General features: G+C 35.7%; 1 protein-coding gene across 1 annotated transcript in view; it reads left to right on the forward strand.

The window, feature by feature from the left end:
* Positions 1 to 26,038, forward strand: part of dnmt3bb.1 (DNA (cytosine-5-)-methyltransferase 3 beta, duplicate b.1) — a 191,566-nt gene that overhangs the window by 131,926 nt on the left and 33,602 nt on the right. The window contains exons 8-16 of the mRNA XM_051933299.1: positions 839 to 946; positions 5,520 to 5,661; positions 8,346 to 8,468; positions 19,462 to 19,506; positions 21,030 to 21,109; positions 22,525 to 22,637; positions 23,036 to 23,219; positions 23,414 to 23,498; positions 23,997 to 24,142. Coding sequence (XP_051789259.1) covers positions 839 to 946; positions 5,520 to 5,661; positions 8,346 to 8,468; positions 19,462 to 19,506; positions 21,030 to 21,109; positions 22,525 to 22,637; positions 23,036 to 23,219; positions 23,414 to 23,498; positions 23,997 to 24,142 — 1,026 coding nt within the window. The remainder of the gene's footprint in view (positions 1 to 838; positions 947 to 5,519; positions 5,662 to 8,345; positions 8,469 to 19,461; positions 19,507 to 21,029; positions 21,110 to 22,524; positions 22,638 to 23,035; positions 23,220 to 23,413; positions 23,499 to 23,996; positions 24,143 to 26,038) is intronic.

The raw sequence follows: 26,038 nt of genomic DNA on the forward strand, positions 1-26,038 counted from the left end.
AGGAGTGACAGCAGAGTAGCTGAATTACTTGCCTATCAAAACTAAAGGATTTGTGAAAACTGTGTTAATAAACACAGCAAATCAAAAATAATCACTAAACCAAAGTTGAAAATAAGGAAAACAAAGCAAAATTCCTAAAACTAACTTGTGTTTCTTGCCTTTAACTCACACTAGTAATTGATATTTCTTCTTTTACCTTCAGTCCACACTTGGGTACATGCTGCTGAGTGCCATCATCTTATATAGGTGGACTGTGATAAAAAGATTACATGATCTCAACTTCATGTGACTGGCAACAAGCAAAGCAACCGTAAACAACATTATTTCAATGTGCAGACAGAACATAAAAAAATAAGAAATTTTACGAACAAGAGACCTTTTGAACTTGTTTGGTTACCAGTATGTTGACCTAAAATCTCATCCAGGTTAGTTTTTAAAATCTTCTAAGTATTATAAAAGATTCTTCTTACTTTCTTGGAGGAAGTAATTCCTAGATTCCATTTTGAACACACTACTTTCAGTTCTCCCCCAGAGTCCTTGAATACATTGTTCAATTTAACCTGGCCTGGGGCCTTGATTCTAATCTTCGACCCTACATTGGATGAAGCGATTTTCTGACTATTAAATTATGCTTAATCCCCCAACCCTGCTTTTCCTAATACATCACAAATACAGTACATTTGGTAATGGTTAGAAATTAAGTTTGTTCATAATAATTTAAACACTTGTTAAACACTCTGTACAGTAAGATTTTTACATTTTTTATACAAGAGATGTCAGAGCATAGTATGGTTTTAATATATATTGTTATATCTACTACCATTTTTCTCTATTTCAGGTTTCTGCAGACAAGCTTGACTCCTTTATTGCCTTTCCGAAGTATTATAGCCTCACATCTTACAGCAAGATGGCCTCATATAAGAGAGCTGTGTTTCAGGCTTTGGAGGTAAAAGTTGTATTTTACAGGGATTATGGTAACAAGAAGAAAATGACATCACTACTTCTGATTTCTATAGCAAGTTCTGTATAGTTATTTTTTGTGTCAGATTACCATAAACGTTTAGTATGTTTTAAACTGAAATGGCAAAACAATGATTTTTTTCTTACCTGATATTTTTGTCCACACATTACAAATCCAACAGTAGGTCTAGGAGATAGGCTTTATAGTTATTGTATTATTTTTTGTCATCACAATGGTTCAGTGGTTAGCAATGCATCACAACTTTAGAATATTGGGTTCCTATCCAATTTTATAGTAAATGTGGATGTATGATGACTATGCCGTGCAGTGGACTTTTATCCATTTCACTAAGGTTTTGTGCTTTGCGCCTGAAACTGCTTGAATATATTTTGATACTGGTGACACAGTATTGAAACAGGTTAGTCAGAAAATAAATAATTTTTTGTGTGTTTGCTTACTACCTTCTACTACTAAACAGATATACCAGTTTTCACTGAAAGCAGATTTTGTTACTGTATTGTTAATGAAAATAACATAAAGTCAGTCTTCATTTTATGTTAAGCCTAAACAGTGAATACTGGCTCAAAACCTAACATGACTAGTAGAAATTAAGTTACAGCAATGAATGTTCTGCTGTTTGACACTAGTAGAGCTATGCTGAAGTTAATTTAGTGAGCTAGCAGTTCTTTTAGTATCTAGTATCTTTTTCTACTAGGTTATATAGCTGTGTTTATTGAAATATTTTTTGCATATGTATATTATTTTATGTATTAAAAAAATTAAACAAAAGCATTCTTAATATAGGGCATTTTACACAAAATAAGATTATTATTCAGTTGATCCTTATTGCATAAGATTATTTCTGCATGCTGCAGTCTGGAAATTCAGACAATTTCTGGCATCATTTAATCGAATTGTAATTAGATAAATAATTTACAAAGTAAACATGCACAATTTGCTATTTGGAATATACATTAATCAGTATGTACTACTATGTCATATAGAAATAATTTAATTTTCCAAAGTTATGTACTTCTGTGTTGTTTTTGTTAACAGATCATTTGCAGTTGCACCTTTTTGTTATATTTAGTACATTGTTGCACATAGTAAGTTACATACTTAGTAGTTTCTGAAAATCATTAACAACATTTAACAATATTTTAGACAGCTTGCTTGAGTATATGAAGACAGCTAATGAGGAAAAACATCAAGTCAAAAATATATTACATTTGAGTTTACTAAAAAAAAAAAACTCCTTTCAATCACTGTCTTCTCCCATTGGCTGTAAGTAAACATGGCCACATACAATAAAAGATATAAATAAAAAGCAAAGTGACTGTAAAAATGAGTTTGTAAAGGAAATTCAGCAGTTGGTGCTGCTCTGTCTTGAAGTGGCAGAATGTTTTAGTTAAGGACCAAAGTGAAGAGATATACAGTAAATAGAAGCCTATCATAATGGATAACCAGGAAAACAGGCCTATTTTTTACCTAACCAAGGGACAAATCAAATATCATAGTAAAAAATTCTGAAAGTAAAGTCTATGACCAGAAATGTATCAAAGAAAAGATTGCCAATAATTTGTGTTTTATCCAGGATCTCAGATGGTAAGAATGCCACAAGCTAACCTTTATACCAGGATTATTCAATTACAAATTCAGTTGGGCCAGATTTTCAAACCAAGAAATTTAACTGGGCCAGACATTTTCAGCGGCTGGTAAGCAGTCAGTAATAACAAATTTTAAACCAACACAAATGAATGTAATGAAAATTAAGTAATGCTTATTCATTGTTTCCCTTTTAAATTTGGTCACATCTAACACAGTCACATCAAAAAGTGCATGGAAAAAGAAAAAAGCTATAACTGAACAGAATGAGATAGCAGTACTACTTTTTTTCTATTTTTGAAATATAAAAATAAACATTTTGGTCATATCTGACCTAGGTACATCTCAATGTGCATAAAAACAATATAGTGCATGTTATTAGCATTAACATTTGTTTCCCTTTTGAAATAAAATAAATATTTTGATCATATATGACACTGGCACATCACTAAGTGCATTTAATAGAATAACAAAGAACTATTAATGCTATGAAAGCTATCCGTGCACAAACCCATAACAAGTGATAATAGTAAATAACAGACATGAATACAATGTCTACTGCACAGTGAGGGAACATAGGTTCATTTCATGTTGTAAACAGTGCCTTTTTTGTAAACAAAAAGGTAGAGGTATGCATACGTTGCATTTGGATCAAGTTTGAGTTGAGGTACTTTGAAAATATATAGAGGATGAGAGTCTTAGTGCTACATGTTTTGTTTATTTGGTGAAAAAGCATAACATTTAAAAATTGAAATTAACAAATCATCAAGTACAATAATAATAATAGTAATAATAATAGTGATTCTTTACCCCTATACAGTATAGCAGTTTACTCACTACTCAAAGCACTTTGCAAAGTCCATGCAGGGAAGGTCTGGGAAACAGACCCACGATCTCCTTATTGTGAGGCAGCTGCGATAGTATTAGCCATCTGCGTAAGTGTAATATACTGCATAGTATTGTGCTTGATAGTTTAAAATTACAAGCACAGAATTTCTGAAATCGTAGAATATTAACTGTAGGTTAATAAAAAACTCTACATTATAAAAAAAAATTGCTATGAAGTCCTGCAAAGCAATCAGTGCTTAATTTGATTGAGTTTAATGAAAATTCCAAACTTTTTGCATGTTTTAATCAAATGCTGTCTTTCTTATTTGTTCTTTGCTTTGAGTGTCAATGGCTGATCGCCATCTTCGTAACAGCCATATATCAGTAATAATATGTAGTTGATGTCATGACCAGCTGTCATGGCCGAGGTGCTGTTACAACATACCGGCCTGTACCATCAAAAAAAAAAAAAAAACCACTATAACACAGACTACTACAACAACTTCTAGATATACAACAATGTGTTACATTGTGGGTTGAATGTTGCTGCGCTTTGCGGAGTGTTGCATTCATGGTCTGTAGTACTGTAGTAATTTATGTAGGAATTAATGAATGCTCGCGAAATGTATTTTTATCGTTTTTTCTCTGCATTTCTGGTGGGACCATGGGCTAGGCCACTCAGAGGTTGCCTCTAAGCTGCATGTGGCTGCCATTTGAATAGGCCATCTTTATATAGATGCATAGATTGAATCACATGTTGTGTAGCCCCAGGGAATTTTGTAAAATATTGTCATGGAAACAAAGCAAACAATTGCCTGAAAATGTCTGTGCTCGTGAGATAAACAAAGTGGTACTGAGGAATAACAGGAAGAATAAACAACCTTTAAATGGAACAAGATAAACATATCAAAAATGAATTCTCTGATGTGGAAACCTTCAGAATGAGCATACACATTGACCCAAGTGGCCAAAGAAATTAACAAAAGCAAGTGTATCAGTGAATGTTAGATGAATTGTTATAATAAAATACCGTATTTTTTGCACCATAAGATGCACCTGACCATTAGACGCACCTAGGTTTAGAGGAGGAAAACAAGAAAAAAAATATTCTGAACCAAATGGTGCACTAATATGTTTAATAAAATATAGCAGAATAATATTTCAACCATGTAAATTCAACAGTGGTATTAAAAAAACATCATCACTGTCATTAACAAATAAGGAGAGACTTTAAGGTTCAAGCATTCTTCTAGTTTTATGGAAACCCCAAGAACTCCTCATCGCTAGTGTCAGAATTTATTAAGCTCAATTGCTCACAATCACTTTGCAGCATCACGTACCTATCATCACGCGACATAACCTGTCCAAAGCCACCAGGGGACAAAGCACATTTGGACCAATGCTCCCTGAAGTTATATCGCCAGTCTAGTCCCATCTATATTTGTAATGCCACAAAGCCCTTCATCTTGTGTTTTGTTGTGGGTTTCCAGTTTGAAAAATGAGAATGCGGTGCAAGCACAGCCCTCGATTCAAAAAATTGCTCCGCATACCTGTTTGTCTCGTCTGACAGTAGCTGAAAGGCAGCTTCAGGAAAGAACAGCCTGAAGTAGTCCAGCGGCTGGTAATCTATCGAGTCCAGAGTCCAACTCAGTGATAATGCGCTTCGCTCCCTCATGAGATGTAGACGCTATCTTGCCTTTGTTTATATTTGTTTAGATTTCGCAACTCACGCACACGCAAGGATTAGATGCCGAGTCAATGAGTCTAACATTCCTCCAAGCACAGAGGGAATGCCTGTAACGTAACAGTGAGTTTTGTCGCCCTCTAGCCCTGGATGTCGACTTTTGTCAGGTATTACACATCATGGTCTGTGATGCAATATTCGCACCATAAGACGCACAGACATTTCCAACCTTCTTTTGGGGAAAAAAAAGTGCGTCTTATGGTGCGAAAAATACGGTAGCCTAATTTATCAATATATTAAAGATAAAAAAGAGAACCTTTAGCTATGTATGTACGTTTTACAGAATACGATTAGCATAGATTGACATACAGGTGTATGTAAATATTCAAAGATTTCTCTGGGTGTTTTGTTCTTTTTTTGACCAGTCATTTATCTGTACAGATGGCGAGTAGAAGGGCTGGAAAAATCTTTGGCTCCTCTGAAATGAATAGTTCAGAAGATGAAATGAAACCTTTGCTGGAATGGGCAAATGGAGGCTTTGAGCCTAAGGGCGCAGAGGGTCTGAGACCAAAAGAGAATGCAGGTAAAATTGACATTCAAAAATAATCCTAAAAATAAAATTTGCTCCTTTTTTGATGTCTGTATGTATTTATGCTGTATTTGAGTGATGGTCTCACTGATGAAGGTGATCTTTGTTAAATTTATCTGATACAAAGATGTGCTTATATGAGAAGGTGACTGCACAATCCTGATGTAAGAAATGAAAGGGAGATTCAAAACCAGAAGTAACCACTTTATGTGAGCATGCATCCAGTTTAAACATTTCAGATTTTGAGTTTCAAAGGATCCACTTCACTTCCACTATCAGAATTATTTTCAGGTTAAACCAAATTCATCACTTCATACCCCCGGGAATCCATTTTCATGTGCAAGACAATACCCAGAGTGTGCCCATAGCATCAGCTGAAACAGTATCATATTAGGATTCTTACCCAAACAGCATGAGATAGTTGCAATGAATGTCAAAATGCCTAAAAATAAACTATCTCTTATGTTAAAAAAGTTTCTCGTTGTGTCACCGTCATTCAGCCTTGACCACTCCCCTCCATACCTCTCGCCCAATCATTACACCTACTGCGCACATCCTCTCTCTCACACCATGACACTCTCATTGGTAACTCACTCTTCAACACAGTTGGTTGTAATGACAAGGCAGAAAAGCAAATTATCTATTCAAGAATGTTGAATTTTAAATTGCGATAAAAAAGAGTGGAAAGAGCCAATAATGAACATCGCAAAAAAAAGAAAAAAATAGCTACATATAATAAAAATCAAAACAATCATAAAATAAATGAAAATGAGAAAAATATCCTGAACAATATGTGAACAGAAATGCAAAAAAGCTATGTTTATAGAATGTTAAGTTAGAGGATAAAGTAATTCATAATATTGTTTTTAAAGAGGCGTTAATGTAATTTAATTTTCTATTTACTTTTTAGTATGTTTTATTATTCATTGGTATTCAAAATAGACAGTTGTAGTGAAACACTAAAGTAACTGATTTTCTATCTATATTAACTAAGGATCAAACCGTCTTCCTCCCGCATACTCTTGTATGTACTGTACCATCTCTTTAACTGCAATAGCTTTCTCTAATGGGGGCAAGTGAAGCAAGCAGGGGGTGGAGACCCCTGGTCATGATAATAATCAGTCCTGCTAAACTCAAATGCATGTATTTGTGAAAAAAGTCTTTATTTTTGAACTAACTGAAAAGTGATTAAAGCAAATCTTTTACAATGTAATCCAAAGTTGACAGTACATAAGATAAATGAAGGCTATAATGGAACGGGTTAAAGAAGGCTTGTAATCTAGAAGCAGAGAGGGTCTAATTCTTAAAGACAGATCCAACACCGTAAAAAATAACCCCTTAATTCACCATTAAGTACAGTTTTTCTAGTGGAATGTTGCAGCTGTGAAATCAAAATCTTTATCTTCTTAGACATCTGTTTCCAATGAAGTATTCCAGGATTCCAACCCAGCGATGTGATGTCTTGTACTGATCTCTTTCTTACTTTTACTTATTATTTTGTTTGTAAACTAAACCTCATAATGGTATATTCAACACTGACGCTTCAATCCTTGGAATGCTGTGGCTATACAATTGTTTTTTTATCAGTTAAGCACGCTTCCAGAACATACAGTTCACATTTACACAGTAATGCTGAATAAATATGTAAACACACATAAAGTAAGAAAAAATTTATCATAAAATAATCACATATTGTGTAAGAAATTAATTATTTTAACATTTCTACATCTATAATTTAAGTAACTTCTAAGCTTGTGTTGCATGGTCATGCTGGACCCTACCATGTACTTCCTCAATGTGTGTGCCTGCGTGTGGAGTACATTTCTTTAACTACAGAAATAGTGTTCCTATGTAATCATAGGAAGTACATATTCTGGCTTGAATTTTCAAAAGACATAAAGAATTATATGCTCCTTTTAAAATTCAAATAGACTGAAATATAAATCCCTTAAAGTTAGGGTGTTTGGATTTGAAATACTGTAGGCATGTCTGCACAGATACAATAGCAAGATGTTTATGACTCAGCGTAAGAGTGGTTAGGGTATAAGTGAAACATCAAATAGAAGGATAGAAGTATGAATTAAACTATAAAAAATAACTGATGCTAATGTTTTAGTAATCATATTCAATTATAATTATTTTTCATAACATGGACCACATTGGATTAAGTATGTTTTTGAATATTACGATATTTAAAGTTTCCTGTCTTATTTTTGATTAAGGCCATTGAAATTTTAATAGTATAGTTTGTTACAATTTTGAACACTTCTTTGTCATGCTTGCATTATTTGTGTACAGGTGAAACAAATAAAAACATTACTATTATAATATTTTCTGTTATAATTTTTAAACATAGTTACTACTCTTCATTATATAATATGATTGCTACTGGTACACTGAAAGATGTATGCAGTCTTTGCTGGTATGTACAGTAAGATGTTATTTGTGACAGTTATAACATCAATTAGCAGGAAATTGTATTCCAGTTATTACTGTCTCACTTGCAATATTATAATTTCAAAATCATCAGTTTATAATATCTCCATATGTAACTCAGCTTTGCACATTTCAAAAAGAAGTAATTCAGTTTTAACAAGACTTATTTTGTTAAGTGTTGTTGGAAGTAAAATGCTCATAGTTGCATTTTTAACTGATTTGGCTTAATTTTGTTTCCTTAGAGAATGGGTCCTTCAATCACCACATTCTTGATGTCCGTCTCCCAGAGTACTACCTTCCCACAAAAAGACAAAAGAATACCCTCTACAAATCCAATACAGGAACAGAAGAAGATTATAGTAGAGGCAAGAACTAACAACAACAACAATATTAATCTTGACCTATCATTTATTTATAGTGTGCAACTTAAATTGAGCCAGAAAAAAACATATTTTTAACTTTAGGTTTGCAGTTCTCACTGCTGTGGCAGTTTTTTTTCTTTGACGTTGCTTTATATTTGTAAGTAAAATATCTTCAGTTCATCGCAACACATTTTAAATGAACATATTTTAAATGTTTTTGCTGTAATGTAATTAAATGATAAACTTTTGTTCTTGTTCTGCTAAGCAATTTAGCAGGTAGGATATTTTAAACAAGTACCAGGAACAGAAATTTATGTCAGTAGGTAGACCAAGTTCTCAAAACAAAAGTGAAACAAATCTGTTTTCAAAACCAAAAATAAAACCCTAAACTTGCTCGCATAATGTCAAAGGTATTTAACCACAAAATCAAAAGCAAAAGTTCTAAAGAATTTATCATAATCTCAGATGACCTTGAAATGGACGGCTGAGGCCTTTTCATGCAGTTGCAGTAATGATGTCAAAGAGCATGCATATCTGAATTGTTTCCCTTAATAATATTATAGCATCTGTGCCACAAAATGATGGCACCTGCAAAAACAAGATGGTCTCAGAAAACAATGTGCTTAATTTTTAATGAGAGTAAAATGAAACAAAAACAAAAAAACTTGTGCCAGAATTGGATTCAGCGAATCCCAAAAATCATAACCAGTAGCTTATGTAATTGATACCCTGAACTGAGGAAACAATTAAAAACACAAAACATTTACAACAATTTTTTTTTTTTTTATATATTTTTATTTTATTAATTTTCATTGTAATCATTCCATACAAATAGATCAATTTATAACCCAACAAAATTGAAGACAAATCAAACCCCACCCCTGAGAAGGAGAGCTTAGCTAAAGGAAAATTGCTTAGGGCTTTTTAATAAGGCAACATTAAACAAAAGAAAGGGTGAAGTAAATATATATGTAAATAAGAGATGGAGAAGGGAATTAAATGCGGTAATAGTTATTTCTCTTATTCTAAAATAATATTGATTAAATCCTGCCATCCATCCATCCATCCATTTTCCAACCCGCTGAATCCGAACACAGGGTCACGGGGGTCTGCTGGAGCCAATCCCAGCCAACACAGGGCACAAGGCAGGAACCAATCCTGGGCAGGGTGCCAACCCACCGCAGGACACACACAAACACACCCACACACCAAGCACACACTAGGGCCAATTTAGAATCGCCAATCCACCTAACCTGCATGTCTTTGGACTGTGGGAGGAAACCAGAGCGCCCGGAGGAAACCCACGCAGACACGGGGAGAACATGCAAACTCCACGCAGGGAGGACCCGGGAATCGAACCCAGGTCCCCAGATCTCCCAACTGCGAGGCAGCAGTGCTACCCACTGCGCCACCGTGCCGCCTAAATCCTGCCAGGTTTTGAAAACATTTTGTACAGATCCTCTAACTGAGAATTTGATTTTTTCCAATTTCAAATAATATAAAACATCGGCTTCCCACTGACTTATCAGAGGAAAATTAGGAATCTTCCAATTTAACAAAATAAGTCTGCGTGCCAAAAATTTAGTGAATGCAATCACCGTTTGCTTGTCCTTCTCCAATTCAAGTCCATCTGGAAGAACACCGAACACAGCTGTTAATGGGTTAGGAGGGATTGTGACCCCAAGGCTGTTTGAAAGGCACTTAAAAATTTTTGTCCAAAATGATGTTAGTTTGGTGCAGGCCCAGAACATGTGACCCAGTGAGCAGGAGCTTGGTTGCAGCGTTCGCAGGTTGGATCCTGCCCTGGAAACATGTTGGACAGTTTTAAGCGAGACAGATGAGCTCGATATATAATTTTTAGTTGAATAATTCTATGCTTTGCGCATATAGAACTCGAGTGAATTCTCTGCTTTGCTACCTTCCACTCCTTTTTTGATATATTGATTAAGAGATCTTCTTCCCAATGTCCTCTTGGATCTTTGAAAGGCAGACTCTAATAAGATTTTCTTTAAAATAAGTTGATGATCTACTTTATGTTTTACTGTTATATTAATACAGTATTTTAATAATTTCTATGTTGAATTAACTTCTTTTTAATTACGACTTAAGAAAGTCAGATATTCTGTTCGTATGGTTTATCCATCATCTGAAGCTGTAGGTACTTAATATATATGAATGTCGGCTTCCTCCTTCACAACAAATTAATTCACCACAGTTTATTGAAATGGCATGTCCATCTCAATCACACATTTGTTTTAATTTAGCTAGTAACATGTCTTTAGACTTTGAGCTCTATCCCATCAACCTAACTTATAATAACTAAATTCAACCAAGGTTTAATATATAACACAGTTCCTTTTTGAATAGATCAATAATCCACTATATTGTAAGTCCCCCATGAGTCTATGTGTTATCTTCAGAAAAATCTTCAGCCAATTTATAAATTGTTTTAGTTGACAGAAACCACACAGTAGGATTATTCATTATATATTTTACATAGCAACTTCATTATAATGTACTATACTTTTAACAACCAATTAGTTTTAGCCTATAAAGTAAATGAATAACCTTTTGTAATGGTCAGTTTTGATAATATCCTAATGTAATAGCTTTGATTACTAGCAAACAAATCTTCTTCAGTCTATATGTATTTAAAAAATGTCACAAGAATAAATGTATTAAATTTGGACAGCTTATGGCAGCATTTAAAAATGTTTTATTTCTCTGATTACAGTAATGATAATAATAATACATTTTATTTAATAGGCGCCTTTCTTAACACTCAAGGTCACCTTACAATGAAATTAAACAGTCAGTCAGTCATTTTCCAACCTGCTATATCCTAACACAGGGTCATGGGGGTCTGCTGGAGCCAATCCCAGCCAACACAGGGTGCAAGGCAGGAACATATTCCCAGGCAGGGTGCCAGCCCACTGCAGGGCACACACATACTAGGGACAATTTAGGATCACCTATGCACCTAACCTGCATGTCTTTGGACTGTTGGAGGAAACACTCAGAGGCAACACACGCAGACCCGGGGAGAACATGCAAACTCCATGCAGGGAGGACCAGGGAAGCGAACCCTGGTCTCCTTACTGTGAGGCAGCAGCGCTACCACTGCGCCACCGTGCCGCCCCTGAAATTAAACAACATTAATAAAATAAAAACAAAGAGAACGATAAAATCAAATAGCAATAAGGTACAGAGGTAGTAGCAAACATACAAAGATAACAGGCAGTAATAGTGTTAAATTCAAAATTGGTATGCCAGTTTGAAAAGATAAGTTTTACGGGTAGTTTTAAAATGTGTTTTTGAGTGTAGGTGACGGATATGAGAGGGAAGAGAATTCCAGAGTTGAGGAGCACTATGAGAGAATGCTCGAGGTCCTATAGAACAGAGTTTGATGTTTGGTACAGAAAGTAAAGCTGTAGATGAGGATCTGAGTGAGCAAGAAGGAGTGTAAGTCTGTAGGAGATCAGTGAGGTAGGGAGGAGCAAGGTTGTGGGGAGCTTTAAATGTTAAGAGCAGTATTTTGTGTTTTATTCTATAGTTAACAGGGAGCCAGTGAAGTTGAGAGAGAATAGGCGTAATATGTTCAATGGATTTAGAACAGTTTAGAACAGTGAATTTAGTAGTACTATCAAGCAGTTCAAATGTATTCTATATGTAATTTTCCCATTATTTTATTGTATTAGTCTATAAAAAATAAATAATATATAATAAATAATCCCAATATTCACATAAATGAAATATTAGAAGTTTTATTGATCAAACTGCAAAAACTATTTTTTCACCTTTATACAATATATATACATATAATACTAGTTTTTGTAATTGCAAAACAAGATCCTGAAATTGGATGTTTTGATTATATGAGTTAGTGCTGGGAGGTATACTGGTTTATACCAAAAAACTTTTTTTTTATTTTTGTTATGATATGGATTTTTCTTATACCGCAACACCAGTTTAAATAGCCTAAACAATGTTCGGAACGTGGCACAGTGGGAAACTGTTTCAGGGGGGACCTTTTTCACTCCTACACCTCTAAACACGCATGCAACGGAGTACACACGTTAGTGGAGTTATTGCGCGGTGAAAATGGACACAGAACATTCCAAAACTGAAACTTTAGCAGACAATAAAGTTGAACATGATGACACAGAAGAACTTTTGCCGAAAAAAGGAGTCCTGTCTGTTTGAATACTGTTTCTATAGTACTGGATAATACTGCAAGCCAAGTAGCACTTTTTTTTTTTTTTTTTTTTTTCAATACTGCGTAATGTACCTGGGTACTATGTAATAGTGTGATGATGCCAGTCCCCTACAGACTCCCTCTTCCCACGTGGGAGTCTGTTGAACCAACACTGTCGATAGTTATGACTGAGATGAGCTGACAAATCTCATTGAAGCCAGGGGATGGTGGAAAGTGCTCAAGTGCTTTTAATAAAAACAGTCAAAAGTAAAACCAAAAGTGTCCATTGTGCAGTTTTAAAAAAAAAAACAGTACCCAAATAGCAAATCCATAAAACCAGTGAAACGTGGGGATAAAATCCATAATAAATAAATCCGTTAAAATAGAGGTTAAAATGCAGTCTCTCTCCTCAACTGATCTCAGCCCACCACCTTCTGTCTCCCCTGCTCACCCTTCACTGGTGTTGCCAGTGGATCCTCTGCAGCACAAACTCCTTTCTGCTGACCCCCGTCTTGGCTGTCGCCACACTGCGCAGCCAGACTGTCCGAGGTCGGCACACCTCCTGTCTTCCTTCGCGCTCACTCATTTGATCCATTGGGAGGTCTTACATCTCGCTCGCCCCACTCTACACGCTTAGTCAGTGGGGCGAACCAGCCCCTAGAGTGCCTCAACCTGCGCTTCCTCATGGAGCCCCAGCTCATGCTGCCTTCTCCTTCCTGGTGTCTGGATTGTCTCCCATGACTGCCTTTTCCCTTCTTTAACCTCCTTCTGTTCTAACTTTTCTTTTTTCCTTCCCCCTATCCTGCCAGCCCATAAATATACGTCTCCGTGGGCGCAGAGCCTTAATCACACACCGCAGGAAGCCGCAGGTGCAACTCGCCCCAATTAGATAGATAGATGGATGGATGGATGGATGGATGGATGGATGGATGGATGGATGGATGGATGGATAGATAGATAGATAGATAGATAGATAGATAGATAGATAGATAGATAGATAGATAGATAGATAGATAGATAGATAGATAGATAGATAGATAGATAGATACTTTATTAATCCCAAAGGGGAAATTCACATACTCCAGCAGCATACTGATACAAAAACCAATATTAAATTAAAGATTGATAATAATGCAGGTAAAAAACAGACAATACCTTTGTATAATGTTAACATTTACCCCCCCCCCCCCCCGGGTGGAATTGAAGAGTCGCATAGTTTGTGGGAGGAACGATCTTCTCAGTCTGTCAGTGGAGCAGGACAGTGACAGCAGTCTGTCGCTGAAGCTGCTCCTCTGTATGGAGATGACACTGTTTAGTGGATGCAGTGGATTCTCCATAATTGATAGGAGCCTGCTGAGCGCCCGTCGCTCTGCCACAGATGTCAAACTGTCCAGCTCCATGCCAACAATAGAGCCTGCCTTCCTCACCAGTTTGTCCAGGCGTGAGGCGTCTTTCTTCTTAATGCTGCCTCCCCAGCACATCACTGCGTAGAAGAGGGCGCTCGCCACAACCGTCTGATAGAACATCTGCAGCATCTTATTGCAGATGTTGAAGGACGCCAGCCTTCTAAGGAAGTATAACCGGCTCTGTCCTTTCTTACACAGAGCATCACTATTGGCAGTCCAGTCTAATTTATCATCCAGCTGCACTCCCAGGTATTTATAGGTCTGCACCATCTGCACACAGTCACCACTGATGATCACGGGGTCCATGAGGGGTCTGGGCCTCCTAAAATCCACCACCAGCTCCTTGGTTTTGCTGGTGTTCAGGTGTAGGTGGTTTGAGTCACACCATTTACCAATTACGTCATCAACTCCCCGCAGTCATGCATTCGCACCCACGGAGACGGACACGGCTAACTGGATTTAAAAACTGGCCATATATTATATTTGAAGCTGCGGACCTGCTATAACACAAATAGCATTATAAATGCAAGTTGCAGTTTTATTTTTTATGTATATAGCTTTGCTTGAAGCAAGGTCCATATTAATGCATTTTGCTATATGATGGTTCAGTTGGTAAAGATGTCATCACCAAGTTGCACTTGTTTTATTTTATTTTATTTTTATTTGGTGAATACTGTGTAATGGTTTACAAAAAATATTTACTATTTATTCCTTTTCTAAGACATGTTCAGTGCAATACAACTTTTGACAAGCACCTCTGGATATTTTACTAAGTCAAAATGCCTCTTTGGATGGTTGAAAATATGCTGTCAAAATTATAGTTTAAGTTGTTTGCAAAATGTGTTCAATAAAAAGGTTCTATATTTTGACTGCAACTGCCATGCAATGTGATTCCTTCTTTTCTTTAGTTCCACCCCCTTGAAAACTATCACTTTATGGGGCCATGCAAACCTGTATTAATACTGGCGTGCACATTAAAATGTTTTATTTGTACAATGTACAGTTCTCATCACAGTGGAATAGGTTATTCTTAGCCAGTCTACTGCAGTAATTGCAGTGGAAAATGTGGTTAACATCCACTCATGCCTGGGAAAAAAATACAGTTGAATACCATGAAACCGGTATAATTTTGAAAAATACCGTGATATAGAATTTTGGTCATACCGCCCAGCACTAATACGAGTGTAATGTCAACTTCAACATGAACTCTTTTCTGTATTTTCTTTTACATCATCAAATGAAAATTTTCTAAGCTTAAGTATATAAGAACTTCTGATATCAATGGTTTAAACTAAAACATTCCTAAGAAAGTATTTCTTTCAAATGTTATTTTTTTATAATCTGCATAGATATATGTGTTTAGTTATGTGAAATATGAGAGTAAGTCAAAAAGTAAAGGCAATTTGAAAATTACCCATTAGCCGCAACAGACACAAGTTAACACAATACAATACATTTGCGATGGCTTATTACTTTGAACACACTGAAATTTCACCAATGGATGTTGACTTGTGCAGATCAGTAAGCTGTTTGGGTACCCATCTTATGCAAACTTTATGGTATCCCAAGTCATCATTGCAGAATGTTTTTCTTCCATGAAGGGTGACCAGTCAGGAAATGAGCTGTTGTAATGATCAGGATCCAATCAGGGAATGGCCAGGAAATAAGCACAAACCAATTGGAGCATGATTAGAATATAATTTTTGGAAAACCACATTTACACCCATCAGCACTGAAATGCTGACGCTACATTTTCAAAAGTATACAGCTCTAGAAAGCGTTTTTAAGACTTTGTGTTCAGGATTCGAAAACGACGGGGTAGTGTGGACAAAAGGTGAAAACGCAGACAAATGTTTGCATTTTAGTGTGGCAAGGGCCTCAGCCAATACCAACAACAAGCACCACCACTCAAAAAATATTATCTACTTTGTCAGGGTTGGAGAAATCTAACCCCATGGCCAAAATCAGCAGCTCCCTACCTCAGCTGCATATTGGCAGTTAAGAGTTGTTTTGAACAAGCAACTAAGGTGTCCATCTAGATATGGAAATATGGTCATCTTTTCAAACTAAGCCAAGAAGATGATCATGTTAGAATTCACTGTATCACTTGAAGAGCACATGGAGGAGGCATATGAGAGAAAGCTCTCCAAGTACCTGGAGCTGGTAGACCCAATATGTTGATTAGGGCTGGAACACTCGCTGTGAGACAATAGAAGTGGGCTGTCAGGGCTTTGCAGGCCAGTTGCTCTATATAGTTATATCCCAGTTGGGTGTGGTAGGGCTTGCAAAGAAGAAGGCAATTAGCATATTTACCACTACTGCAGAAAGATCCATTAGATGGCTCTGCATAAAGAAAGGCCCCATGGTTGACTGCTGCTGGAAAACAAGCCGGGGATTAATCACCTCCAGCTTTGTCGCCTGGTTGAAGGTATCTGATGTTGACAGTCCTGAAACCTCCCAGGTTACATCACTAAGGATTCATTTAAATTAATCCCCAAGATGTATTGAGTAAGCTTACAATTAACTTAATAAAGCCCTTCTTTGTTCCAGGAGGCAGGGTTACTGAAATCAAAGATTGTTGGAGAATTCATTTTATTTTTACTTAATATAAACCCCAGCTGAAGGGTTTTCATTTAAGAGAAAGTTTTAAAGATATCAAAAACAAAATGAAAATGGAATTAAAAAAAAAAATGAAACAACATTGTTTAATATTACTGTCTGTGTCAAGGATGAGGTGGCTCTGAGACTAAGGGTCTGCACTGGTATCTGGAAGGTTGCCAGTTCAAATCCCCTTTACTGCCATAAGAGATCCTACTCTGCTGAGCCCTTGAGCAAGACCCTTAACCTGCAATTACTCCAGGGGCGCTGTACATTGACTGACCCTGTGCTCTGACCCCCAGGGGTATGCGAAAGCTAACAAATTCTTAATACAAGAAATTGTATAAGGCAAAATAAAGAACAAAAATGAAAGAAAGGGGGCCTCAAATTCATTTTATGCAGAACTACAGTAGTTGATAGCATGTTTTCTATTCTAATCAGTGTTTCAATCTATTTCAGTTCATTAGAGATGGGTTGCTTGACTAGTTTCTCTACAGTCTTAGAAATTACTAATAGTGTGGGTCTCACTTCTTTAAATGTTTTACAGTGATTATTTTTGCGGTACTAGCTTTTATTGTACTAGTATTTATTTGATCTCTACACATTTTTTAAACTTGTTACACATTCATAAGATCTACACTTTTATTTGTGTTTTTTTTCTTACCATAAAAGTAAACTACAGTCAACATGGTAGTAAAGAGCAGAGTTGCTAAATTTGTTCCATTTACACCTGTGAATGTTTACCATAAATTATCTGTTTAATTTCAGTATTTGGAAACTGAGAAAAATGATGAGAACTAATTGATTTCAGTTTTTCAAAATATTTTACTAATTAAAAAAAATCCTGATGGGTATAACAGTAGCAAAAGCAAGTCAATCCTATAAAACACACTGCATTAACAGTAAGAAGTGAGTTCAAATTAAGAAATTGATTGCACTTGTTAAGGTTTCACAACCAAGAGTCTTAACTAACAACATCAACTGCCCTTTCCCTTCAAGACTTCAATATAGACAGTCCCTTTAGTGACATATCCAGTAAGTTCAGTTATGCTCATTATAGTTACAAGCTTACTCTTCAAATACTATGCTAATTGTTTTCTTGCTTACTACAAGGTGAAATACAAAGTCAGTGTGAAGTTTATTATCCCTGAATAGGAAATACAATTTGTCATGTGTGTAGCAGTTCAATGAAAGAGTAAAATCATTCATCTCTTCATCATGAAGGAAACATTCTGTAATTCATTCACTAATAATAGCAAAACTCAGTTCCACAGAAGATGTATTTAAAAGTACATTCAAAATAGCTTACTGGTGGTTTGCATTATTAATTTAGAATGGGCAAAACACAAAAAACATTCCTTCTTTAAAGTAGTTTTATTCCCATTAACAAAAGATATAATTTTGTTACTTAAAACTAAAATAAAAACAAAAAAAATTCTAAACACTAGAACTAAATTAAAACAAGAAAATAAAAATGGAGGCAAAACTAGTTTCTAGTAATTTTAATTTTGTTTTTGATTTTGACCAGAGACTAGTCTTTGTTCATAATGCACATGTGAGTGTGCAGTTGCAGCAGGTATATTTTTTAAAACGGGTGGCGCAGTGGGTAGCGCTGCTGCCTCGCAGTTGGGAGACCTGGGGACCTGGGTTCGCTTCCCGGGTCCTGCCTGCGTGGAGTTTGCATGTTCTCCCCCTGTCTGTGTGGGTTTCCTCTAGGTGCTCCGACATGGTGGATTGGTGATTCTAAATTGGCCATAGTGTGTGCTTGGGGTGTGTTTGTGTGTGTCCTGCGGTGGGTTGGCACCCTGCCCGGGATTGGTTCCTGCCCTGTGTTGGCTGGGATTGGCTCCAGCAGACCCCTGTGTTCGGATTCAGCGGGTTGGATAATGGATGGATGGATATTTTTTAAAACCACACATGCATAATATTAGTTTAGAGAAGAGCATTGATTTGTGTGCACAGTTTCTTAATCGAATTCACAACCTTGACTTTGAAATATTTATCGTTTATTTGGTGTTTAATGTTTGATAATAGTTTATGTCTAGTGTTTTTAATGTTATTTTTCTTTTATTCCTATTGTATTCCTTTGAATATCTGTGAAGTGCTTTGAGTGCTTTGAACATGGGAAAGTTGCTATTTTATCTATCTATCTAAGCACTCTCAATTGCAAAAACATATTTCTACTTGTGTTGCTAAACTATATCCTCTCAGTTTGGGCTCACAGGGAGCTAACCAGATTTTGCAAGCTGATTCTTATAGGAATGCACTTTATACATAGAAAATCTTAAATCACTATTTCTGCTATTACTGTTATTAACATGGTTCAAGTAATGACTTCAACATCCAACCGTCAATCGAGTTTCCAACCCGCTGAATCCAAACACAGGGTCACGGGGGTCTGCTGGAGCCAATCCCAGCCAATAGATTCAGCAGGTTGGAAAATAGATGGATGAAAGTAATTCCCTGAAAAATTATACTTTTAAAGTGTGTTTACTGTTGCAAAGCTTTGTCTGTGTGGATGTTTTAGTAAGTAATACAAAGCTCATAAAATGTGCTAAAAACTTAAAGTTAATTGCTAAAAAACAAAAGTAAATAAAAAATAAAATCAAAAACTAAACAAAATCTTAAAATTAGAAAAACACTGCTTTAACCTGAGGCACTACATTTTGAGAATGGGCAGAAAAGAGATTTAATGAGAGCAGTTAGTGAAAGCTTAAGGTTTACCTTAAATTTAAGGTTTTCTTGTTAGGGAAGTTTAACATTTATGCAATTATTCTTTTTATCTTTTTTTTTAAAGAGCAAATGGTCAGTGATGTCTTGAATAACAGCCAAAGTATAGAAGGTAATTCTGTTTTTTCATTTTATAATTATAATTTATTTGTATTTTTCCAGTAAAGTAAACAAGTATATATATTAGGACTGGGGACATTAATGCATTCATTTTTGAGATTATTATGACCAGTTTAACATGTTAAAAAATGTTGTCGCATTCAGGGCCAGCAATAAGGCAAATGCTACAGACAGTGGTTTGGCCAGGGTGGCATTTTGATGTTCTTTTTAACATTACTTCAAAAGAGTTAAGTATGTACCGTAAAGAATTACATACATATCCAGTACTTTATTTATATACTACCTTTAAAAATTTTATGATATAAAATTTTAATCTAAAGGTTTAACACTTCGTATTACGTGGTTCACAATGATATGCCACACGTCAATATGTAACGCTGGTTTACAATTTCTTGATTTATACATACTGAAATAGATGCAGGTGAATGGGAGGAAAGGGGGGGAGTTTATGGCAGTCCTGGCGCAATGCTAGAAAAAAGCTGCGAGGGTAAAAATTACGCCCTCTCTTTTTTTTTTTCATTTCATGTTTCTGTAAGAAGGTTGAATCTATGTTATACAGTATTACTTAAGTGCTAAATAATTTATCTATCTTTGAGTGGCACTAAAATCAAAGTAAGTTTTCAATACCTCTGCATTTAACTTGCCAGACTGCCTGCCAGCATACAGTGCTAATATAATGACAAAATTATGACAATATAATTCACAAAAAGTGTAACGATTATTTCTACTCATGATTCAAGTTTGCAGTATCTTTGCTAATTTATGCAAAGAACGCAACATAACCATTCAAGTAATGCACAGTGTCAGTTTTTACGTGAGATAGCAGTAATCAAGTAACAGAAATCTTTTTTAGCATGCCAGGAGCAAAGGTGTAGGTAGAGCAGTGTTTTCCAATTGTTTTTCTATGGTGGCACACTTTTTGTAACATAAAAAATCCCACCATGATTCTACCAACCACAAAAGCATTAAATCTATACATGTGTTAAACTGATCATGGAGCTGCTTTTATGTCGGATTCTCCAGGTTGTCCCCCTGACTTGACTTGACTTTATGTTGATCCTACATTAAATTTGTAATTTAGTGTGTATTTATTTCATGATTTATATATTAATTTTATAATTACATCTTTTAATGTTATATGCGATTCATCCCAATTAATTACATACAGTTATGCAATTCTGCTGCTGTATGCATGTGAATTTCCCTTTAGGATTAATAGAGTTTATCTAATCTAATTTAATCTAATCTAATCTAATAAGTGAGTTGTTTTTATACATTTTATATTTTAGTATTGTTAAGTTATTACTTACATGAGGTCTACAAATATACTGTATTAGTCTGAACCTATGACACTAGCAAATAAGTTTACATGAGATAGTTACCTGAAATCTAAAATACTTACAGTTGTTGTTCTTTACATTCAAAAACTTCAAATATTGTTTGTCACAGATGATAGTCATTTAAAGGCACAGCTGAAGATTAATGTTGACTGTCTTTTTTGTATTTGCTTACAAGATTTCTGCATTGCATGTGGGAAAACAAAGGTAGCAACATTTCATCCACTTTTTGAAGGAGGTCTTTGCCAAGCCTGCAAGGTAAGTGATGAATTTACAAAACTAGAAAGCTAAACTGCTTTTAGTTCATAATGGAAAATACATATATTTTGGTGTGCAAAAAATATATTTGTGCTTTACAAATGAGACATGTTTACATCAACTTCAAACTAAATGTTCAGTGTTACTGTATTATGCTTATTTTATATTTATGTTCATTGTTACATGCTGTATAGTCAATGAATTACACAAAGACTATATCCCCCTTGTTGGCAGAGTGGTGGCTCTGAGGCTAGGGTTCTGTGCTGGCAATCTAAAGGTTGCTGGTTCGAATCCCATAAATGCCAAAAGTGACTCTACTCCATTGGGCCCTTGAGCAAGGCCCTTAACCTGTAATTGCTCCATCCTCGATATGACATTAATCTGCATGTAGGCCCTCCACCCTGCACTCCAGCCACCATAAAAAAAAAACTCACACTGGTTCCATTCCATCTGGACTAGTGTGGTACTGAGGTGTCACCCGTTGCATGGCGGCACTTGGGTCCTAATCTGGGATCCTGAGTTGGTTTCTCATGTGGTGGGTGCGGCAATGCGCTGTATCAGCGCGTGCTCCTAACCCTATATCCCCCTTGTAAAGTATATTCCAAAATATAAATTATTTTCCAAAACAAACACAGAGTAATTTTGCTTATGTCATTGTCTTCGAATTGTGCTATTCAGTGGATGGCCTCTAAAAAGTCTGGGTTTTCTAAAAGTCTGGCATAAACTTATTACCACTATGGTCTTCTTATGAATTATGCAGGTCTCAGAGCCTAAAATACTGAAAATAATTGCCCAATTGGAGCTTTTCTTTTTTAGCTTGTAAATGTCAGAAATGCTTTGATATGATAAAGAGGGATTTTTTTTCTGCGGTGGGTTGTCACCCTGCCCAGGATTGGTTCCTGCCTTGTGCCCTGTGTTGGCTGGGATTGGCTCCAGCAGACCCCCGTGACCCTGTGTTCGGATTCAGCGGGTTGGAAAATGGATGGATGGATGGGATTTTTTTTTCAAACTTGTCTATCTTTGTAGCATGGCCAATTATATTATTCAGAAAGACTGTTTAAGTTCAATGCAACATCTTAAATGACTAAAACTTTTTTTACTTTTTAGGTAATTTTCATGTACCATAGCAGCTGTACAATATAAATGTCCAAAAAACCTACCTAACAATAATGTTCACATCATTATTAAATACATATCATTAGAAGAAATGACAAAAGAAAAAAACACCAATCTGCCACAAATAGAAAATGTCTCCAATAAAATGCCAAAAATTAATTCAAAATATGCCAAGGATTCGTCTGTCTTTTGTCTTATCCAGTTCAAAATCATAGGGAGCTTGTACCTAAACAGTTATTATTTCTAATATCTAAACATCAAATAATGTATATCAAAATAATTTGTTGTTGTCTTTCCAGGACACTTATTTGGAAATATCATATATGTATGATGATGATGGCTACCAGTCATACTGCACAGTTTGCTGTGGCGGGGATGAAGTTCTGCTTTGTGGAAATGAAAATTGCTGTAGGTAAGAGAAAATCCCTGCTTCTCGTAATTGATATTGTGGGGAGTTCATGAGCCTAGAAGTGCAGATTTTTTGCAGTTTTTTGTGATGGATTATGTTAATTTTGTATTTGCTAAAATGTTACAATTTTACAAAAACAACACTACAAAGATACATAAAATGTGTACAACTAATAAAATCAATATCATCCAACAAATCATTTGGGTTAATTACATAAAAAGTAAATTCTTATTTGCTTAAAGATCAGGATTTAGAGGTGTAACTGTGTGACCATAAATTTTTCTAAAATAATGGTAGAAATTGATTGAGTTAATCTGCTATATATACTGTATGCACAGTCTTGTTTAAATAAAAATCTGGTGCTAATAAATCTTACTTCCTATCTATTTTTTTAAACTCAGATGCTTCTGTGTAGGTTGTCTCGATACCCTGGTAGGTCCTGGGGCATCTGAAAATGCCAAAGAGTTGGATCCTTGGCGATGTTACATGTGCCAACCTTCTGAAAAATTTGGTGCTCTGAAAAAGCGACATGACTGGAGCATCAAACTCCAGGAATTCTTTGTCAATGATAATGGACAGGAGTTTGTAAGTGCATTTACCATTTTTGATTTTACAATGTATTAATCATTTTTTCTCTAAATAATAAAAAGCATTAATTTATAAACTAATCAAGTACATTAATATATATGGGCTGAAGATATGCTTGTTTATATGAACGGCTCTGTATGACTACTTTGATCTGTAAGTATGGGTCTTTTTTGTCATTACGTATTTTACAGGAAGCTCCTAAACTTTACCCAGCTGTTCCTGCAGAACAAAGAAAACCTATCCGTGTATTGTCACTATTTGATGGTATTGCAACAGGTCAGTTAATAATCAGACTTACAAAGCATGCCTCACCTGTGTTTAAATCTTTTGATCAAATGTATAAATCACTAGAGTATAAGCACATAAGAGGTTCTTTAGAATCATTTGCTTGTGCCAGCACAGTATATAGATAGCATCAAACACTGAATTTGAAGAAGAGATGATGAAAAGAGATACAACATAATTCATGTGCACTGTGATTGCTAGTAGCTTAAAAAATTGCTAACAAGGTTACAAGCTCAAGTAGGGCCTTAATAATTAAAGCGTATTGCACAGAGAGAAGAATTATGAACTTGTTTTATGTAGATGGAAATAATGTGTACAATAAGCATGCAGTACAGTACAGTATAACACACATCTTGTAACAAATTTTTGAACTTAGATTTCACTTGTATTTTGTAGTAATCGTCAAGTGGACTCTGTATATTAATGTGATTTCCCTCTAAGGTTTGAGTCATGTAATAAAAAAGGCTTATACATTTTTTCCTTTTGTAGGATATTTGGTTTTAAAGGATCTTGGCATTAAGGTAGACCATTACATTGCTTCAGAGGTGTGTGAAGATTCCATTGCAGTAGGTGTTGTCAGACATGAAGGAAGAATTACGTATGTGCATGATGTGAGGAACATAACTAGGAAAAACGTATGTCTTTTCTATCTTAAATATTTGAAAATTAATTATGTGTGATTTTAAATTTCTTGAACGTCTCTACTGCAAGCATAGAAGGCCAAATGGTATCCCATTTTAGGCTAGTTCCTGCGATGCTCCCATGGCTGTTGAGTCAAGCTCCAACTTCCATCAACTCTACACAGAAAAAAATGTTATGCAAAATAGATGTATAGATGGAGATTTAGACAAATTATATGATAAGTCCGATTAACACTCAGAGATATCTCAAAATTAATTTTAAAAATCTTAAAATACAATTTAGCTTTTAAAACTTCTGCAACATATTTCAGGTTGTCTCAAAATATGTTCCTTTAAATTTTAATATATCTGCACATTTTGAGATATCTCAAATATATTTTAAAATAGTTTGAATACATTTCCAGATATATCCAGACAATATTCAGAGCATTTTGAGATATCTCATACATTTCCAGATATCTCAAAATAACTTCCTGTTCATTTTGAGGTATCTTAAGTTTATTTTAAGAATAGACAGGAATTAGCAATTTGATAGAAAGTCATTTTAAATCATCTTGAATTGCATTTTAACTATCTGGAAACTCTTAAAATGCACATGAACCTATTTCAAGGTACTGTATCTTGAATTGCATTTGAGATATCTTGAAACACATTTGAGCTATCTCAAAATAAACGCATAATTTCAATATATCTTGAAACCAATTTGAAATGAGTGTTTTTTAAATATGCATACTTAATTTTAAGATAACGTAAATGCATTTTCAGGTATCTTATTTTATTTTGAAACAACTTCAAATGTTAGTTCATCTTGCTGTTAAATTATTTATTTTACTTCAACACCTTTTAAAGGTCGAATAATCAGGTTTGGTCAGGTTTGCTGGAAATTCATAATAGAATGGAATGCATGATTTACAAAATAATTATATGCTTCAGCTAACCATAATAATTTCACTTTCCCCTTAAATATGGCATTCTTTCTCTTACAGTGTACATTGTGCACATTGCTACAGTTTGCCTGCTATTTCCATTTTATTAAAAGTGAGCAGTTTTCAACATCAGTGTAAACATTGTGCAGCAGTATGTGGGTGTATACTGTATCTGGACAGCCTTTATTATACAGTATATGTATATACTGGTAGGAATTATTTTAGATAACTGTAGTAATCTTTCATCTATCAGGGTAGATCTGGGAGATTAGAGGAGGAATATCACAAGAGAACTGTGAGATTATCTGAAAGTGGTTGCAATGCCTATGTCAGTACATTCCACTGTTTAGTGAGTGTGAGATTTCAGCCCGGCCACAGACAGACACCAGGACACACAATGTCCTAAAGCACACACATTTATTTTACAGTTCTTTTCCTTGCACAACACAGTGCACCAAAACGGCCACAACAGATCAGTCCTTTACTTTTAGTTTTACTTACACTTTCTGCCGCATCCACTCCTCCAGTTGCAAGCTCCATGCTCTTCCACCCAACTCTGGCTCCCTGAATGGAGTGAGGCGGCCCCTTTTATAATGCACCCACCCAGATGTGCTCCAGGTGCTCCCTGATCATCTTCATGCTGCACTTCCTGGTGTAGTGGAAGTGCTGAATGGGCACCTGGAAGCACTCCAGGTGTACCTGGTTCCTGTTCTGGCAGCACTTCCTTGTGTGGCGGAAGTGCTGCAGTCCATGGCTGTGGAACCATTCAGGCACCCCCTTGAGGTGGTTGTGGGTCTCCACAGGTTTGAGCTTCCCAGCCCTGTGGTTCCCATGTAATCCCGGAGGGCTGCCATCTTGCATCCTGAGGTCTCCTTGTGGGGCAAGGTCCACAGCCATCTATCACAAGATATATGATGCCTCTCACAGATGGCTGAGTAATGTTTCAATCTGTGGTGAAAGAACA

The sequence above is a fragment of the Erpetoichthys calabaricus genome, chromosome 10 (assembly GCF_900747795.2).
Source record: "Erpetoichthys calabaricus chromosome 10, fErpCal1.3, whole genome shotgun sequence".
Lineage (NCBI taxonomy): Eukaryota > Metazoa > Chordata > Cladistia > Polypteriformes > Polypteridae > Erpetoichthys > Erpetoichthys calabaricus.